The following is a 17,027-nucleotide window of genomic DNA, read 5'->3' as shown; positions in this document are numbered from 1 at the left end:
GTCTCCAGACTGTCGTCTCGTCCTAGTCCAGTTGTCTGCTGTTGTATGTAAAGAAGAACGGATGATTCGCCGTGGCAGAGTGTCCTTATGTATCATGTCTCCATCACCTGCAGAGCGTCCTGTATTTTGGGTCAAACTTCTCTTACGTCTCTCACGTTTATCCAGGTGATAAATGTAAACTGTATGCTTGTAAATGCAAATCACGTTAAAGATTTGCCCATTTTGTGTTGTTTCTGACACAAACTGCTTCAAAAAAGCTGAATGTCCGCATCGATTATGAAGACTTCGATTTATTGAACAGTTATCGGAAACGTCCCAGTGAGTCGTTAACATCAGCTGTCTGGTTTCATGGGTGAGACGGTGTGTGTTACAGCACGCTGAGCAGTCTGCCGGAGTTATAAAGCCTTGTATGACTCTGTGTGTGTGTGTGTGTGTGTGTGTGTGTGTGTGTGTGTGTGTGTGTGTGTGTGTGTGTGTGTGTGTCCTCTTCCATTGGACATGCTGATACACTGAGCTGCTCTCTGAGGACCTGCAGTCATCCGAACAGGCAGCAGTGTGTGTGTGTGCGTGTGTGTGAGTGAGTGTGTGTGTGTGTGTGTGTGTGTGTGTGTGTGTGTGTGTGAGTGAGTGTGTGCGTGTGTGTGTGTGTGTGCGCGCGCGCATTCATTGTGTCGTTATTTACTCTGCCGTACAAACAAAGCAAGGTCACATTCAAGGTGACGTGATCTCACCATCTCTGCCTTAACATGCAAACAAGTTATTTTCCCTCCATCTCTCTCTCCCTCTTTCTCTTTCGCTCTCTCTCTCTCTCTCCCTCTTTCTCTTTCTCTCTCTCTCGCTCCCTCTCTCTCCCTCTTTCTCTCTCTCTCGCTCCCTCTCTCTCTCTCTCTTGCTCCCTCTCTCTCTCTCTCTTTCTCTCCCTCTCTCTCTCTCTCTCTATGAATAGACAAAGAGAGAACGAATGAGCGCCGGCCGCCCGACCAAAGTCAATTACAGCGGCCCTGGGGATGTCGTCTTAAACAATGCTATTAGTTTCTAATAGTTTTTAATTACTGGCCTTCTTTTTATATAAATCACCCTCTCTACTTTCTCTCTCTTTCTTCTCCGTCATGGAAAAACCTATTTGTGTCCGTAATTAAATGGAGGAGAGGGATATGAATTTAGTGGCCCTCGCTTCTGGTCTCTGACTGTTTCTGTTTGAGCGGCTCCTGATTAATGCCGATACATATTGCTTGAGATAACCATTTAGTGGTTAATTTAGCCAAATTTATTGCCTGCGTACCGTCGCAGGGCGGAGCAGCGGGTGTGGGGTGAAGGTGGGTAAGGGGGGGGTTGCCACCTCCTGAGGACATGTGATGCTGTCGCAGTGACACAGCGCTATCTGGTGGAGAGCGGCGGGTACAGCAGCTCTTTCAGGTGAAGATGTTGTAATCGCCCTTTAGTGGAGTGAAATATGCAAAAACTCGATGCACAAAAGGTTAATGTGCTCCAAACTCTGAAGAAAATCAGTGTTCTGAAGTATCAGTCAAAACTCTTATCTTAATCTTATCTTATCTTAAGTTTGGGGGGTTTTAATGGTGTTGGATTAAAGATTAACATTTTGAAATGTGAGCAGACAAGTTTGTTTTCTTTCAAAAACATGGTGAGAAGGCAAGGAGCAGCTTAATACAAAAAATAAAAATGAAAAATAGCGAGAAATTAGTAAAAAGTTAAAAGAAATTATAAACGCAAAAACATAAAAGTAAAAAAAGAAAACATACAAGAAATTGCTCTTGCTTTGGAACTTTGGAGCCAACATTTTTAAAATATATGTATTTTTTTCTCTGTAACATCATTTCAATCATATATTGATTATAAATAAATATACATATTAGATATTTTCCCTATTTTTAAAAAATATATATTTTCGAATAATTTTCAGCCCCTTTTAAAGTAAAGTTTCAGGTTATTTTTTGTCTCTTTTGACTAATTTCTTGCAATGTATGGGACGTTTCTTGCAAACATTTTTTTTGAAAGAAAGCAAACCAATGTGGTCAGGTTTCAAAGGGTTAAACTGCTTCTGAGAGGCGTCTGAACGCAGCATGTCACATAAAAAAAAAAAATTAAAAAATTAGAAGCAAACTTTGCTTTGCATTGAGAAAATCTCAGCGATGAGACATCGGGCCCCCGAGCACAGATATGCAAAGGGCCCCACAACCTCTCCTACAGAGGAGCCAAACACACACATTTTGTAGTTTTGCCAAATTTGTTGTTGTTGTTTTGCAGCTCTTTGTTGTCATTATTCATCTTTTTGTCTCTTTGAGGTCATTTGTTTTTGTATTTGTTATTTTGTGTCTCCTTGTATTTATTTTGCATCTCTGTTGGTCTTTTTTTAGTAGTTTTTTATTTGTATTTGATTAAAGGTCAATCATGTCAAACAGAACTGTTTAGACACTTGAAATGTGGACTGTTGGACAGTTTCATCTTTTTTTTTAAATTTTGTATCACCAACCTTCCTGGGTTTTTTTTTAATCTTGTGTGTGTGTGTGTGTGTGTGTGTGTCCCTCTCACTAACACTGGTCCTCCTCATCAGGCAGCTGCTGTTAACTGTTATAACTTTACGTGTGAACATATGAGCACAAAGTAGCTGATCATAGATATCGTGTTATAAAGTGCATATCAGGACACACGGCATGTACGGTGAGGGTGTATTCTCACGGGCCAATCAGAGAGACAAAGAAACATGACCAGACAGCTACACACACCTATGAACACACACACACACACACACACACACACAGATGCTGGCAGTGTGTGTTGGTCTGATTAATGACGGCAGCAGCAGAGCAGCTCTCAGCCAGCTGTCACATGACATCTGATGACTGCCTCTCTCTCTCTCTCTCCCTCTCGCTCTCTCTCTCCCTCTCTCGCTCTCTCTCTCCCTCTCTCTCTCTCTCTCTCTCTCCCTCTCTCTCTCTCTCTCTCTCTCTCCCTCTCTCTCTCTCTCTCGCTCTCTCTCTCGCTCTCTCTCTCTCTCTCTGAAACTCTTCCTCTTCTCTCTGTCGTATGATGATCGAGACGCTCAGCTGGTGTGAAACATTCAGAATATCAAACAAAATCCATCCTGACATCACAAACCTCCTCTCTCACTCTCCCTCCCTCCCTTCCTCCCTCCCTCTCTCCTCTCCTCTCCTCCCTTCCTCCCTCCCTTCCTCCCTCCCTCTCTCCTCTCCTCTCCTCTCCTCCCTTCCACCCTCCCTCTCTCCTCTCCCTCTCTCATCTCCTCTCCTCCCTTCCTCCCTCCCTTCCTCCCTCCCTCTCTCCTCTCCTCTCCTCTCCTCTCCTTCCTCCCTCCTCTCCCCTCCCTCCCTCTCTGTTTGTGTCTCTCTCTCAGTGATGAATAAGGGTCAGTGTGTGACAAAGTATTACCGGTGGATCCAGAAGAACAGCGGCTACATCTGGATCCAGTCGAGCGCCACCATCTCCATCAACGCCAAGAACGCCAACGAGAAAAACGTCATCTGGGTCAACTACGTCCTCAGGTCAGTGGGTCAACTCGGCCCCGTCGTCATGGCGACGACAAGCCTAAATTTAATCTGATCTACAATATTCTACAAATTTAAAAAAAAAAAAAAGATTATGCACAAAAATCCAAAAAAGAGCACCCAAGTGGTGGATGAGTGAATGATGCATGCACGCAAAAGATTAATTAGTTAAAATTAAATTGGTGAAATTAATTTACTGAATCAGAATTAAACAATAAAATAACACAATTGCACATTAGTTTATTTAAAAATAACTCAGGAGCACAGGGATGTTTTCTTAAAATCTTTGCATCATTTGTTTATTTTTTTTCAAAATTAAAACAAAAAAACAAAATAATGACCTGTTTTTTCAATATTTGTTTCCAAAACCAAAAGGGAAAAAAACAACAACAAACAAACGGATACAACTAATTTTTCCTATTTCCAATTTTGTAGTCAACATTTTGGAAAATACGGATAATGAGGGTCGTCCGTGTAAATCTGTATCATTCATTCATACAATTAAAAAAAAAGGCCAAAAAATACAAAAATGACTAAAACATATATGTATCTGTCTGTGTTTTTTCACAGTAATCCAGAGTATAAAGACACACCCATGGATATCGCCCAGCTGCCAAACCTGCCCGAGAAAACCTCCGAGTCCTCCGAAACCTCCGACTCTGACTCCGAGTCCAAAGAAAACTCTGGTGAGTGTAAAAATAAAAACGGAAGGAACAAAAGAAAGACTGAAAACCAATTAAATATCATTGAGAAGGGTGGAGGGAGACAATCAAACAGCACTGAACTGTGAGAAGAAGGAAAGTGAAAATGTTTCTTGTGTTTTTTTGTTACGGTCAGATTTTTCTCGCACACAACGCACTCATAAAACCTGTATGATTCCTCACAAGCACCTCTTCAAGTGCTACCACTGTAAACACCGGCAGTGAGGAACAGCCTGATCAGTCAGAGGAAGCCAAAGACGTTTTATCAGTTGGTGCCAGTGTGCCGCGCGTGCCAGGCTGGATGGTGATGAACGCCAACAGCTGCAGGGACTGAGCGCTCACTGGCAGCGCTGCAACGCCGCCACAAAAACACATAAAACACAGAATAATGCTACCAAACGCCACAGAAATACCTCCAAACTTCACACCGCGACACAACAAGGGCCGCAGAGCTCCACAGAACAGCGTCCAGATAATGCACCGAAACACATGCGACACCGCGGTGCAGCGTAACACCGACACATGACGTCTGCGAAGCCCCCGAACGTACCGGACACCGACTGTCCTGATAGTTTTGGCGACTTTTAAAAGACCTTTTTAGTGACTCTTTTAAAAGAGGTGCTGAACGACGAATGTAATAATTAACTTTTGTCTGTAGAAAAGAGAAGCCAGTTTCTCTCGGTGAAAGTGTGGCTGGAGCGGTTTGGACTGACTGTTCGGTTCAGTGTCCGCAGGACAGCAGCGAAACACAGTCGACCAATCAGCAGCCAGACAGAAGCGGGAACGAGCTGTCAATGTGTCACGATGCCGCCTCTGATCCCTGCTGTCTGTTTCTGCTCTCATCATTTAGGTGTCCCATACCCTGGGGACATGTCCCCACTGCTTTTTCATAGGCCAGTTTTGTCCACAACAGTATTTAAAAGCAGATTTTGTTAAAAAAAAAAAAAGAAAGAAATATCGGGTCAAACAAAACCGGACTTCAGTCTCGCTTAGAGTCTCCGGTCTTGACTTAAGTGTCCAGTCTCAGCTAAAGTCTCTGGTTTCGTCTAAAGTCTTCAGCCTTGCCAAGAGTCTCCTGTCTTCACCAGTGTCTCTGGTCTTGCCCAAAGTCTCCTGTCTTGCTTAGAGTCTCAAGTCTCACCTAAAGTCTGTCTCAATTAAAGTCTCCAGTCTAGAGTCTTTGGTCTTGACTTAAGTCTCCAGTCTTCAGTAAAGTCTCCAGTCTCGCCTAAACTCTCTGGTCTTGCTGAGAGTCTCTGGTTTTGTCAGAAATCTCTAATCTTGATTAAAGCCTCCTGTCTCACCCAAAGTCTTTGGTCCTGCCTAAAGTCTCCAGTCTTGCCCAGAGTCTCTGGTTTGTCGAAAGTCTCCAGTCTTGACTAAAGTGTCCAGTTCTCCCAAAGTCTTCAGTCACGCCTAAAGTGTCCGGTCTTGTGTAGAGTCTCAGGTATTGCCGAAAGTCTCTGGTCTCACCTGAAGTCTTTGACCCTGTTTTTGCAGTTTTTATTTCAGCTGGACACAGAGTTCTCATCCACGTCTCAGAGCGGATGTCGGCCAGCGAGCCGGAGCTGATAAAATCTGCCAGCAGCAGTTTGAGAATCTGCGTTTGTCTTATTGCGTCTGCAGAGAAAGTGAAGCTGCAGCCTGCAGGAGATCTGACTGTGTGGTCCTGATGCACAGGATAAAAGGTTAAAACATATAAAAAGTCACATAAATCAAGTATTTCAATTATCTGTCAGTAATTCTCACACAGCACAAGCTTTGATTTTAGCTTTTTTTGTTGTTTACCAGAATAATTGCTGAAAATAACACAAATAATCTTAATTGTTTTACTGGAAACATAAAAAAAACCACTAAAGGAGCCCTAACCTGACGTGAGCTTCAATACAGAAGAATAAATTAGATCTTAAAAAATGCTGAATTCAGATGCAGAAATACAAATTAAGGATTAACAGTGTGTCACCAACATCTCAAACACAGCCATCGCTGAAGAAGACAAAGCTTGCACGCTGCCAGCAGAGTTGAATTTAAACCAATACGCGGCCTCCACCTTGAGCATAACATTATCGAGTCCTGCAGCCTGCGTTGGCACGATGAGAATCAGTGCCAGCTGTTATTCTTGCTGGAGGAGAGCGATTCTGGCACCCCGTCGGCTGTAAACTGATGCCAGCTGCTGCGGGAGGCGGCCAGCTTCAGTCGGGCTCCAACAGGCCCGAGGTGCTCAGGCTCAACATATTCTAAAATGAGATATTCCACCTTTGACCTTTGTTCTGTTCGGATGCAATCTGTGCAGAGCCAGAGAGCGCACGAGTGCAGCTGCCAAAAAACAAAGAGTCTCTTTATTATGGTGTTTTTATTAGTGCAATGCAACTAAATATTAACGATACTGACATAAAATTACAAATAGTCAATAAAGAGCACTAAATGTGGATAAATCTGCCGCTGAAAAAAGTCCCAAACAAATGCACCTTTTCCTACTGTTTGTATGATCAAAACTGCAGGGACCGGCTGTTTTTAGGAAATAACTACACATTTCTAAAAATGAACCAATGGGCTTGCAGATACAAAATAACACATTGTAGTTTTATGTCTCGTAATGGTGTTTTTATAAGTGCAATACAACATAATATTAATGACATTAACATAAAATTACACAAGTTTTGTTTTAATCCCACACACACCATCCTGCTGGTGCAAATACTCACTAAAGAGCATTAAATGTGGATTAATCCGCTGCTGAAAATAGTCTCCAACAAATGCACCTTTTCCTCCTGTTTGCATGATAAAAACATGAGATTACTAAGAAAAACATAGCTAGAAAAATTGCAGGTGTTATGTTTTAAGTTGAACTAAGTTGAAAACCCAACACCCATTAACCCTTTGAAACCTGATCAGATTGGTTCGATTTCTTTCTAAATATGCAGAGGGGAAAAATGATGACCAACTGGGCAACACATGGCCAAAAAATTGTGAGAAACTAGTAAAAGTAGACAAGAAAATTACCTAAAAAATACATTTTAAAAAAGAGGGGACTTTGTTTGTTTTTTTTAATTATCCACACAAAATAAGAGACAAAAATGTCGAGTAAACTATATTTATAAATCATTTAAAAATTATGTTAGAGATAAAATATAATGGAATATATGAATTAAATACTTTGTCAGCGTCATTTTCATGTATTTGCTTTGTTTTTTGTTAACTTTTTTTAATAATTTGTTTTTACCTTTTTTGTCTTGTTAAGTTGCTTGCTGCCTTCTCCCCGTGTTTTTTTTTTTTTTTTGTAGAAATCAAATCAATTTGCTCTGGTGTTAATGGGTTAACTGGTAACAAACTTTTTTTTTTTTTTTTTTAGCTAATATCAAAAGAAGCCAAATGACGACAGCTCTGTTCCTGGGAGTCACAGACACAACTGAAATAATCCAATTAAAGCCATATTTTAAATAATGATAAATAATGATAAGGCGGCCTGTGGCTCAGCGGCCGTGAGTTTGATTACAGCCTCGGCCCTTTGCTGCATGTCTTCCCCTCTCTGTCCTGTCACAATTAAGGCAAAAGCCAAAAAAAATAAATAAATGATCAAAAATCTCCATTTCAATCTGTAGTTATTGGAAACACCTGTCTCCATCTTAAAAAAAAGAAAAAAGATGGACTGTGGAAACAACAACAACAACAGAAATAAATCCAGACTTTATGGTTTTCTACCTGACGAATAGTGATGTGTGTTATTTTATGAATAAATAGAAACAAAGCTTCTCTGGCTCTCCGGCGAACACTTCAGACCGCAGGTCCGTTTCTGATTCCAGCCTGAGAATAAATCTGTTTTGCTTGGAGAGCACACTTAATGGAGATACAAGGTTTTCCCCAGACAAAGCAATTGAGTCGACATTTCAGGTGCCACGAGGGAGTCCGAGCGCTGCCAGCTGGGCAGCCGCTGGCCTCGGTGTGTGCTGGCAGGGTTTGAAGTGTGTGTGTGTGTGTGTGTGTGTGTGTGTGTGTGTGTGTGTGTGTGTGTGTGTGTGTGTGTAATGGGCTGGACAGAGCCAACATGCCTGAACAGCAGCAGCAACAGATACTGAACACACATCAGCACGGCCGCGACACAACACAACACATGGAAACCCTGTCCGGGAAAATAAAAGGATCAGCACCTGAGAGTCACAGCGCAGATACACGATCCGAATCCTTAATTTCTCAGCCACATGAAGATTTTTTTTTTTTTTTAATGGAGGAGCTTATTGTCTCTGTTGACTGTTGTCTCTTTTAATGCCACAACAGTTTTGCTTTTAAAGATGCTGAAATATCTGAACCACATTTCATTGTATTTCTGTCAATTTTATGTCAACGTTACAGCGGCGTCCTCATCCGCCGAGGACGATGCATGTCAAATGGACCTGGATTTTTTTCACCAGTTTGCCCTCTTTCTCCTCAACAGACAACGAGAACGCCAAGTCCGAGGGGAAGCCGGGCCACCAATCAGAACGCGAGGACCCGGAGACGGACAGCAAGCGTCAGCAGCAGCCCGGCCAACCACACTGCTCCTCCGAACAGGAAATGAAGCGTCAGGAAGAAGGAGACAGCTCGAGTAACCCCGAGAGCCAGGACAGCGACGACAGTCTGGAGCCGTCAGATGCAGAAGGAGAAGAGCAGGAGGAGGCAAGGGTAGGAGGTGGAGGGGAGGTGGAGGGAGGTGGAGGGGAAGGCTGGGGAGGCTAGCAGGACTGGGGGATTGGGGGACTGGGCGCCATCGGAGGACTGGGTAATCTGGGCGGGCTTCATATTAAAGTCGAACACTACGGAGAGGGGGAAGACGTACAGCTGCACAACTCGCAGACGTCTTCATCGGAGGAGGAGGAGGAAGAGGAGGAGGAGGATGATGAGGAGGAGGAGGATGGCGGCGTGCAAGATTGCGACAGCGCCAACGCCGGAGGCAAACTCCAGAAAAGGCGGAAGAGAAGGAAAGTGCAGAAATGGGACGGATCCCGAAGCAGGAGGCTCCGTCTCTCCTCGACCACGCCGAGCCCCGTCGCCATCGGAGATACCACACCGCTGGTTGACCCCTCCCAGGCCACGCCCACCAACTCCTCCCACCTCCTAACCTCCGCTGACTCCCCAAACGGTGCAAGCGCGACGTCCTCGGTCCTAAAAATCAAGACGGAAATGGCGGAACCGATCAACTTCGACAACGACAGCAGCATTTGGAACTTCCCGCCCAACAGAGAGATTTCTAGAAACGAGTCTCCGTACAGTATGACCTCCAAGCCGGCGGCTCCGGGGAACCACGAGGCCTTCCCCTCGCCACAGGGAGGCTCTCTTCAAGTAGCCATCCCGGACTCGGTCCTCACCCCTCCTGGAACCGAAGGAGGAGCAGGAGGAGTGAGGAAGCCTCCTTACAACGGCAGCTCGGCGCCGTCTTCTGCTTCCAGCGCTGCCAGTTTAGCACCTCCCTCCAGCGCCTCCTCTGCGGACCCCCTGTCCCCGCCTCTCTCCGCCTCGCCACGGGACAAGCAACAAGGCACTCCCACCACCTCCTCTTCTTCTTCCTCGTCCTCCTCCTCGTCCTCATCGACCTCTTCCTCCTCACTGCTGTACTCTGGCGACCTGGAGGCCCTTCAGCGTCTGCAGGCCGGTAACGTGGTGCTCCCGCTGGTCCACCGGGTCACGGGGACTCTGGCCTCCACGAGCACGACGGCTCCACGGGTCTACACCACCGGGACCATCAGGTACGCACCGGCGGACGTCACCTTAGCCATGGCGCAAGGCAACCTCCTCCCCAACGCTGCCATGAACTTCGTCGACGGCTCGGGATTCGGTCTGGACCCCAAGACGCCCATGGAGATGCTGTACCACCACGTCCACAGGCTCAACATGTCGGCAGCGGCGGCCGCCGGCCCGTTTGTGGGATCTCCGTCCGCTACGGGCGGGAACAACGCCCTGGGAGGCCAGATGACGACCGCAGCCAACGTCTTCACCACAGCGGAGGGACTTTTCTCGACGCTACCGTTCCCGGTGTACAGCAACGGGATCCACACCACGCAGACGACGCTGGAGAGGAAGGAGGATTAACGCAAAACATTCGAGACCGCATTACTGTGTTTCTGGAATCAACAACTGTGTCAAAGACTACTCACTAGTAAAGAAAAAAGAAAGACTATTTACTTGCTATCTTTTATCAACACAGCACTGTGTTTCCGAGAGGGGAGAAAGGACAGGAAAGGAAGACAAATGTACTCTAGCACTTTGAATCTGAGCAACTGAGCTTGTGTAATAGACATGAATGACCCTCAAACATGTCCCCCTTTTCTATCTTTTTTCTCTCCCCTCCTCATCCTCTTCTCCTCCTCTCTCAGCCTCTCTCTTTGCTCCCGTTTCTTGTGATCAGCGACGTTTTTCTCTTGAACAAGAAAAAAAAACAGACTATTCTTTCTTGTAAAGAATTCCTTTTTTTGCCTACTGAGAATTCATATTGCCTAAGGACTCCTCGGAGCCTGACGGGGATAATTTTTATTATTTGACTTGTTTCTGTTGCATCTTTATGAAGGTGCTGATTGTGTGTATTTAAAGGAGGACGGTACAGGGATTTGTTACGGACAGAAAACTCTCCGCGGCGCTCCTCCGTGTGTATCTTGATGTGATCAAGGTTTGGTTTTTAAACCCAGAAGAGGGAGCTCTCTCTCGCGCCCGACAAAAAAAGGTCTCAGAGATAATAATCTTTTGAAAAAAGGTTTTTGAGGACGTTTCTCGATTGAGGGAATAGTTATGAGAATGAATTTTTTTCTTTCGTTTCTTCCTCTTTTTTTTTGTTTTTTATAAAATATTCTAGCTCAGATTTAACTTACGAATCAAGCATTAAGAAGAAAAACAAAAAAAAGCAATTTCAGCCGGGTAATGACCTGTGAATTATCGAATGTTACTACTTCCTCTTTTAATCCCAGGAGTTTACCTACAGGTCTCGCACCAAACATAACCTCCTCCACATGTCCTTTCATCTCAGCCTGTCTCTCTTTTCGCTCTGTAATCTTCCCGTCTGCATCTTCTTCCTGTCGATCTACAGATTCATGGTGCTACCGACCGTCCAGTAACCCTGATTCAGCTGGCTGATGTGGGTGCTGTAAACGAACCCACAGCTCGTTGACAGACTGATCGTATTTGGTTTTTGTTTTTTTTGTTCTGGAGGGGGAACAGTTTCTTATTTTTCTCTTTCTGACCTTCAGGAAAGTCAGAAACACAGCAAGAACCTTAGAACCTCTAAATCAGCAACATCTCCACCCGTAATGTCCCTCCTTCGTTTGTCTAAAGGAAATCTGATTGGGCGGTGAGGGGCGACTCCGCGTGGCAACACGGAGATGATTGGTTGAATTTTAGACTACATAGTTTTTATTTGTATGTATTTTCTAACTTAATAACGTTTATTTCTCAGTGAGACTGAGGCTAATAGTGTCGCTAACTTGAAAAATGAATGTTGAAAACCTCGACCGGTTCCTGTTTGATCACTGTTTACTTTTATTTTGTACTTTTTTTTTCCCTCCTCCTCTTCTTCGTCTTCTTCCTAAACCAGAATCACCTCCACGAGATTTTCCGAAACAATCCACTCTCTTCCATCTCATCGCCGGACCCTGTGATTTAAAAAAAAATTGAATAAAAAAAAAATACACATATCAACAAGGAGATTGTAATAAAGACATGCATTTTCAATCAATCAATCTATCAAACAATCAATCCAATAACTATGAAAAAAACATTTTTGAGGAAGAGAAAAAAAATCACATTCCTTTAAAACGATGTTGTCTTTGTCGTTGTTCTTCTGTTCTGTGTTTTTTCTTCCCCAGCCTCTGTTGCCAAAAAAAATCTCACAAGTTTAGTGTTTTTAAAAAAGCACTGTGATTCTCGTTCATTTGTTCTTTTTTTCTTTCTTCTACTTTTTTTGGTAAAAAGAGAAAAAAAAGATGAGAATAACTAATAATTTAAAAAAAAAAGTAAAAAAAAAAAAAAAAACTCACGACATCCACGACATTTTTAAAGTTGGCAGCCCCGTCTTTACCATCCCGTCATACCTTATTACCCAGTGTGATTAAGCCGTAAAAACGTGTTACCGATGTGTTTAGTGTCACTGGCTGTCAAAAAGTCTTTCATGGCGACTTCTCTCTCTGTGTGTGTTGACTATATGCAGTATATACTGAGCTACTGTAGCTGTTTTTGTCCTTTGTCTTCTCTGTGCTCTATCTCTAGTGTGGGGGGAGGTGAGAGGGGGCGGGGCTTAAAGGGAGACGGGCGGAGTCTATTTGCCAAAAAAAAAACCGACGACGCTCTTTCTCCATTTCCCCGTCTCTTTTCTCCGTCTCCCTCTATCTGCAGTCTTAGTGAAACCAGTGGAGGTTCGTGGAATTTCGTGTTCGGTGGCCTTTGCAAAAAAAAACAAAAAAAAATTTGTAGAGTCCACCCTTTTTTTCGCTGCTTCCTTTTTGTCTCTGTAAAACCTTTTTTTTCTCCGTTTTCTCTTTTTTTTCTCCGTTGGTTTTCTAATCTCTCTTTCTCTCTCCGCTGTTGCTTTTTGCTGTTGTGTAGTCTTATACAAAAAACCTTTTTATCTTGCTGTCCTTTCTCTCAGAGATGAAAAAGATTCTTTAACTAGCTCAAAGGTTTATGGAGCCATGTTTTCCGCCGCTAAGGAATTCTGGGAATCGCAGTTTCCGGCTCTTGCAAACAAAAGTATTAAATGACTAATAAATATTTACACATAGAATTAAATTATGATGAGGAAAAGTAGCATTTTAGATGTTTAGTCCTGGAATAAAAAAAGACCCATTCACGCCTCAGTTGTGAAACATTTCCCAGAGTCCCTTGGGGCTTCCTGTGTGCATTGGGTGTATTTCATTGGTTCCCACCGAACTTGTTGACTTCCTGCGCAAACTTCTCTCACGGGACAAACAAAGTTACACAAGTGGTTCAAGGGGGTGAGGAAAAAAAATCACTATTTCAGGACACGTAATAAAAATTTTAAAGATTTCTAAAGAAATTAAAAGAAGAAAAAAATATTTCGCACTATAAATCTATTTTTATAGGTGTTTTGGAAAACTGAACTGCATGTTTAGTAAGTTCGTCCGATGCGTTTCACGTGATCGATCCCTGGTTTTTTTGTTTTGTTTTTTTTTCTGTTTTTGGTCCAGCGTTTTTTTTTGGGGTTTTTTTTTGTGTTTTTTTAAAGTCTGTCGAGCCCAAACGGGGACGCGGTGGAGGCCCGTTGGAAGAATAAAAGTCTGTATTGTCAAACCGACGCGGGCCTCTAATCCCCCCCTTCACATCAGGAAAAACAATCTGTAGCGTCTGTGCTTTCTGTGAAGAATCAGTGTCTTGTTACTGCAACTAACGCCGAAAAAAAAGAGCAGAAATTTAACGATGGATTTATTTATTTTTGTGTTCGATAAGGGGAATGTGATTGGTCCACGCGATCTGTCGGTTGATTGGTGGGTCGTTTGTGGTTGAATGTTAAATTTCAGGAGCATTTTGTTTCCGCGCTCCTCTGGATTTTAGTGTTTTCTACTTTTGGCGGTTTTGCGTGAAAACGGGGGGCGGGGCACAAACGAATGGCAGGGCCCCATTTGGTAAAGAAAGGGGATTGGGCGGCAGGGGTTGGGGGTATGTTTTAGGGGGGGCGGGTGGGGGCACATAACTCAGACGAAACCAGGAAATACACCCACATGTAACAAAAACCAAACAGCCGGTCCAAGCTGTTTCAATGTTTTTTCTGTGTTTTATGTCGAAAAATGAAAACTTTGCTGGTGATTTTAAAAACGTAAAAACCTTAATCACAGCTGCTGTCAAAAATACATAGTGTTTAAGAATTACAAATATTGAAAAATCACTTCATTTACCTGTGAAGAAACTGTGTCTGTGTTTTTAACTATTTCTTGTACAATTATACAGATTCTTTTATGAGGAACTTGGTGCCAAGTAGCTGAAATACGGGAGAGAGGGAATCTCTTATTATCAATGTTAACAGTGTTATAAAATTCTAAATACAAACAAATTAAAATATTAAAAAAGAGAAAACTATGGTACATTTCTATTTTTTTGTTTGGATTTTTTTTTTCCTCGCAGAAGAGGGGAAAAAACACACGACTAACTGATGCTAACTTTGAGTGCCTGGCTTATTTTTTATTATTATTATTATTATTATTATTATTTTGGAAAGACATCTTTTTGAGTTCATTACCATGAATAATGCTGCAAATCCGAAAATGTACATACTTCATTTTTATAGCAGTTGTTCTTTTATAAGTTTACTAGGTTCTCATCCGTTCAGAGGAACATGTCACATACATGGTTGTCTTTCTGTAACCCGGTTTTGACCATCTTACAGGTGCCATATTCATAATAAAAATTTCTCTCGAATTTGTTACCAGATTGCATCATTTCTTCTGTTTGACACCTTCAGCCATCCCGCCCCCCGCCAAAATAATACAAATGCTGCCACATCTCCGTAAGCTGCTTTCTCCTCTTCTTTCTTCTGTCCTTTTCTTTCCTCCCGTTTTATTTTGAAAGGCTTGTTTTCTGGTTCCAGTTGAGAAAATTCTGCATCTTATGAAAAAAGATTGGGGCCTGAGTGGTGTGAGATTAGTTAATTTTTTAACTCAGAGATCGATTATTGATAGATAGAGACCTGGATTTTCAAACTAAGATGACAAAACAGAAAGTATTTTTTCTAAAAGGTGTATTTTTTCCCTTTCACCACGTCTCCTTGACCCTCCTCTCATCGTTTAGTCGAACAGATCAGAGGAGACGCAGCACAGTGAAGGAGACCCCGAGGCGTTTTAAAACGGAGCTCCTGTTCCTGCCTGGAAACCTTCACGCCTCCGGATGGCCAATCAGGTACGTGCATTTGCAGCACGGAGGTGGAGGCGGATGCATCACATGACACGGTGGTCATTTGGGGTTTGCTTCACGTGTGAGTCTCACTGCTGGTGAAATCAGTGCTGTCACGGTGTCTCACTGTTCAAAACGGTTCCCCATCACGGAAATGGAGCACCATATGATGTATTCGCCACTTTGTAGCAATGTTCGAATTCTCATCGGCTAATTTTATCCACTGTATAGTGCACTATAAAATACCCACAATGCACACAATGCAAAATGGTTTCAGCTACAGCTGGTGTGTTCAGTTTGCAGCACAACAACAAGAGCCCCCCAAAAAACGTCCTGGTAGCAACATGAGCCCAAAAACAGTTCCAAAAACAACAGAACCAAATAAACTGAACTCGTAACTAAAATTACTATTTTTACTGTGTTTATACCACATCTGAAGATGCGACATGAAACTTACATTTTTTATTTTCTTAATTCACTCGCTCTCGACTCTTTGACGGGTCCGTTTTGGATTTCCTTTGCCATCGAATCAAGCTTTCATCAAAACAGAGTGCACATGCAAAAAAGTTTTTTATTTTGGTCAAATGTCTTTATCTGTTTTCATCTAAAAAGTGTTCTGTAATTTCAGGCCGCAATAACATGCTCTGAAGGTTGCTTTGAAAATGTTCTTCTTTTGGTTCTCATGTAACATTGTGGGAACGTTTTATAAAAGCACATTTTTATGATTTGTCACCTCTCAACATCCCCAAAACATCAAACGTTACTTCTTAGTCCGCATTTAACCTCACAGGAACACTATTAGAAAAGATAAACATCCTTAAAACTTTCTCTGAACATTAGATTAAAATGTTTTCTTTAAAACATTATTGCGACTTGCAGGTAACATTAGCCCATGTTGTGGGAATGTTTTTTTCTGAAAATGTAATGTCTATGTTAACAAAAAACAACCATTTTTACACTTTTTGATGTCTATAGAGAATATTACCCTAACTTTTAGGAGAACGTTCTGGGAACTGAAAGAAAACTGCTGCTGAAAACGTTACTAAAACATTGCGATATAGATTCTCAGAACGTTTTTAGAACCAATAGTTGCTAGCTGAGAAAGTGGATTTTCAGTGTGATTATTAGACTTCTATTGACTCATGAAGTCTGTATCATCCATATATCCGTCCACTCCTCCTCTTCTCTCAGTTTTATTACCTTCCTCCCTCCACCTCCTCCTCCTCCTCCTCCTCCTCCTCCTCCTCCTCCATGCAGTAATAAGAGCGGAGAGGTCAGTCAGTCGACCCTCTGAGGCCGACCAGCCAACTTTAAATATTTCACACTATTTTAAATGAGCGCACATGAATCATAGATCACAGGCTGCTCTGCTGTGTGTGTGTGTGTGTGTGTGTGTGTGTGTGTGTGTGTGTGTGTGTGTGTGTGTGTGTGTGTGTGTGTGTGTGTGTGTGTGTGCGTGCGTGCGTGCGTGCGTGCGTGCGTGCTGAGGTGCTCGGACCTGAAGCTCCTTCTAATAACCTCTGGCTGTCCGTCTCAGTGAGGAGGTCTGATGTGGAATTTAGATCCGACAGCGTCAGTCGTTCACCGGAGGCGTAACGAGCGGCCTTTCATCATCGGCCCGTGATGGACGGATGATGAAACAAAGCGTTAGAGATGAAAACTCACCGCTTTTTCTCCCTCTTTTTATTTTTTTATATTTCATAGGCTCCTTTGCTGGGGCTGATCTCCCTAATTCCCAACATGCACCAAGAGTCAAAACATCACAAAAATCTGTACAAGTATTTTCGGAGACACGCCGTCGCTACCGGAGACATGATGTGACGTTTAAGTTCCTGAAGAGAAATCAGTCGTGTGATGTTCCTGCAGGGAGTCTGACTGTCTGCGCTGCTTGAAAGAGAATTCATGTAGAGTTTATTATATTTATCTTCGACCAGCGGCTGTT

The 17,027-nt window shown here is 43.0% G+C and overlaps 1 protein-coding gene across 1 annotated transcript in view; it reads left to right on the top strand.

Annotated features, from left to right (window-relative positions):
• The window catches only part of npas3 (neuronal PAS domain protein 3), a 337,016-nt gene extending 323,192 nt beyond the window's left edge, over positions 1-13,824 (top strand). The window contains 3 exon segments of the mRNA XM_088087580.1: positions 3,374-3,521; positions 4,095-4,210; positions 8,658-13,824. Coding sequence (XP_087943706.1) covers positions 3,374-3,521; positions 4,095-4,210; positions 8,658-10,288 — 1,895 coding nt within the window. The 3' untranslated portion in view covers positions 10,289-13,824.
• The last annotated feature ends 3,203 nt before the right edge of the window (positions 13,825-17,027 follow it).

This window comes from Plectropomus leopardus, chromosome 14, assembly GCF_026936395.1.
Source record: "Plectropomus leopardus strain MGB_pleo_1.0 chromosome 14, ASM2693639v1, whole genome shotgun sequence".
Lineage (NCBI taxonomy): Eukaryota > Metazoa > Chordata > Actinopteri > Perciformes > Serranidae > Plectropomus > Plectropomus leopardus.
This window is presented reverse-complemented; position numbering and strand designations above follow the sequence as displayed.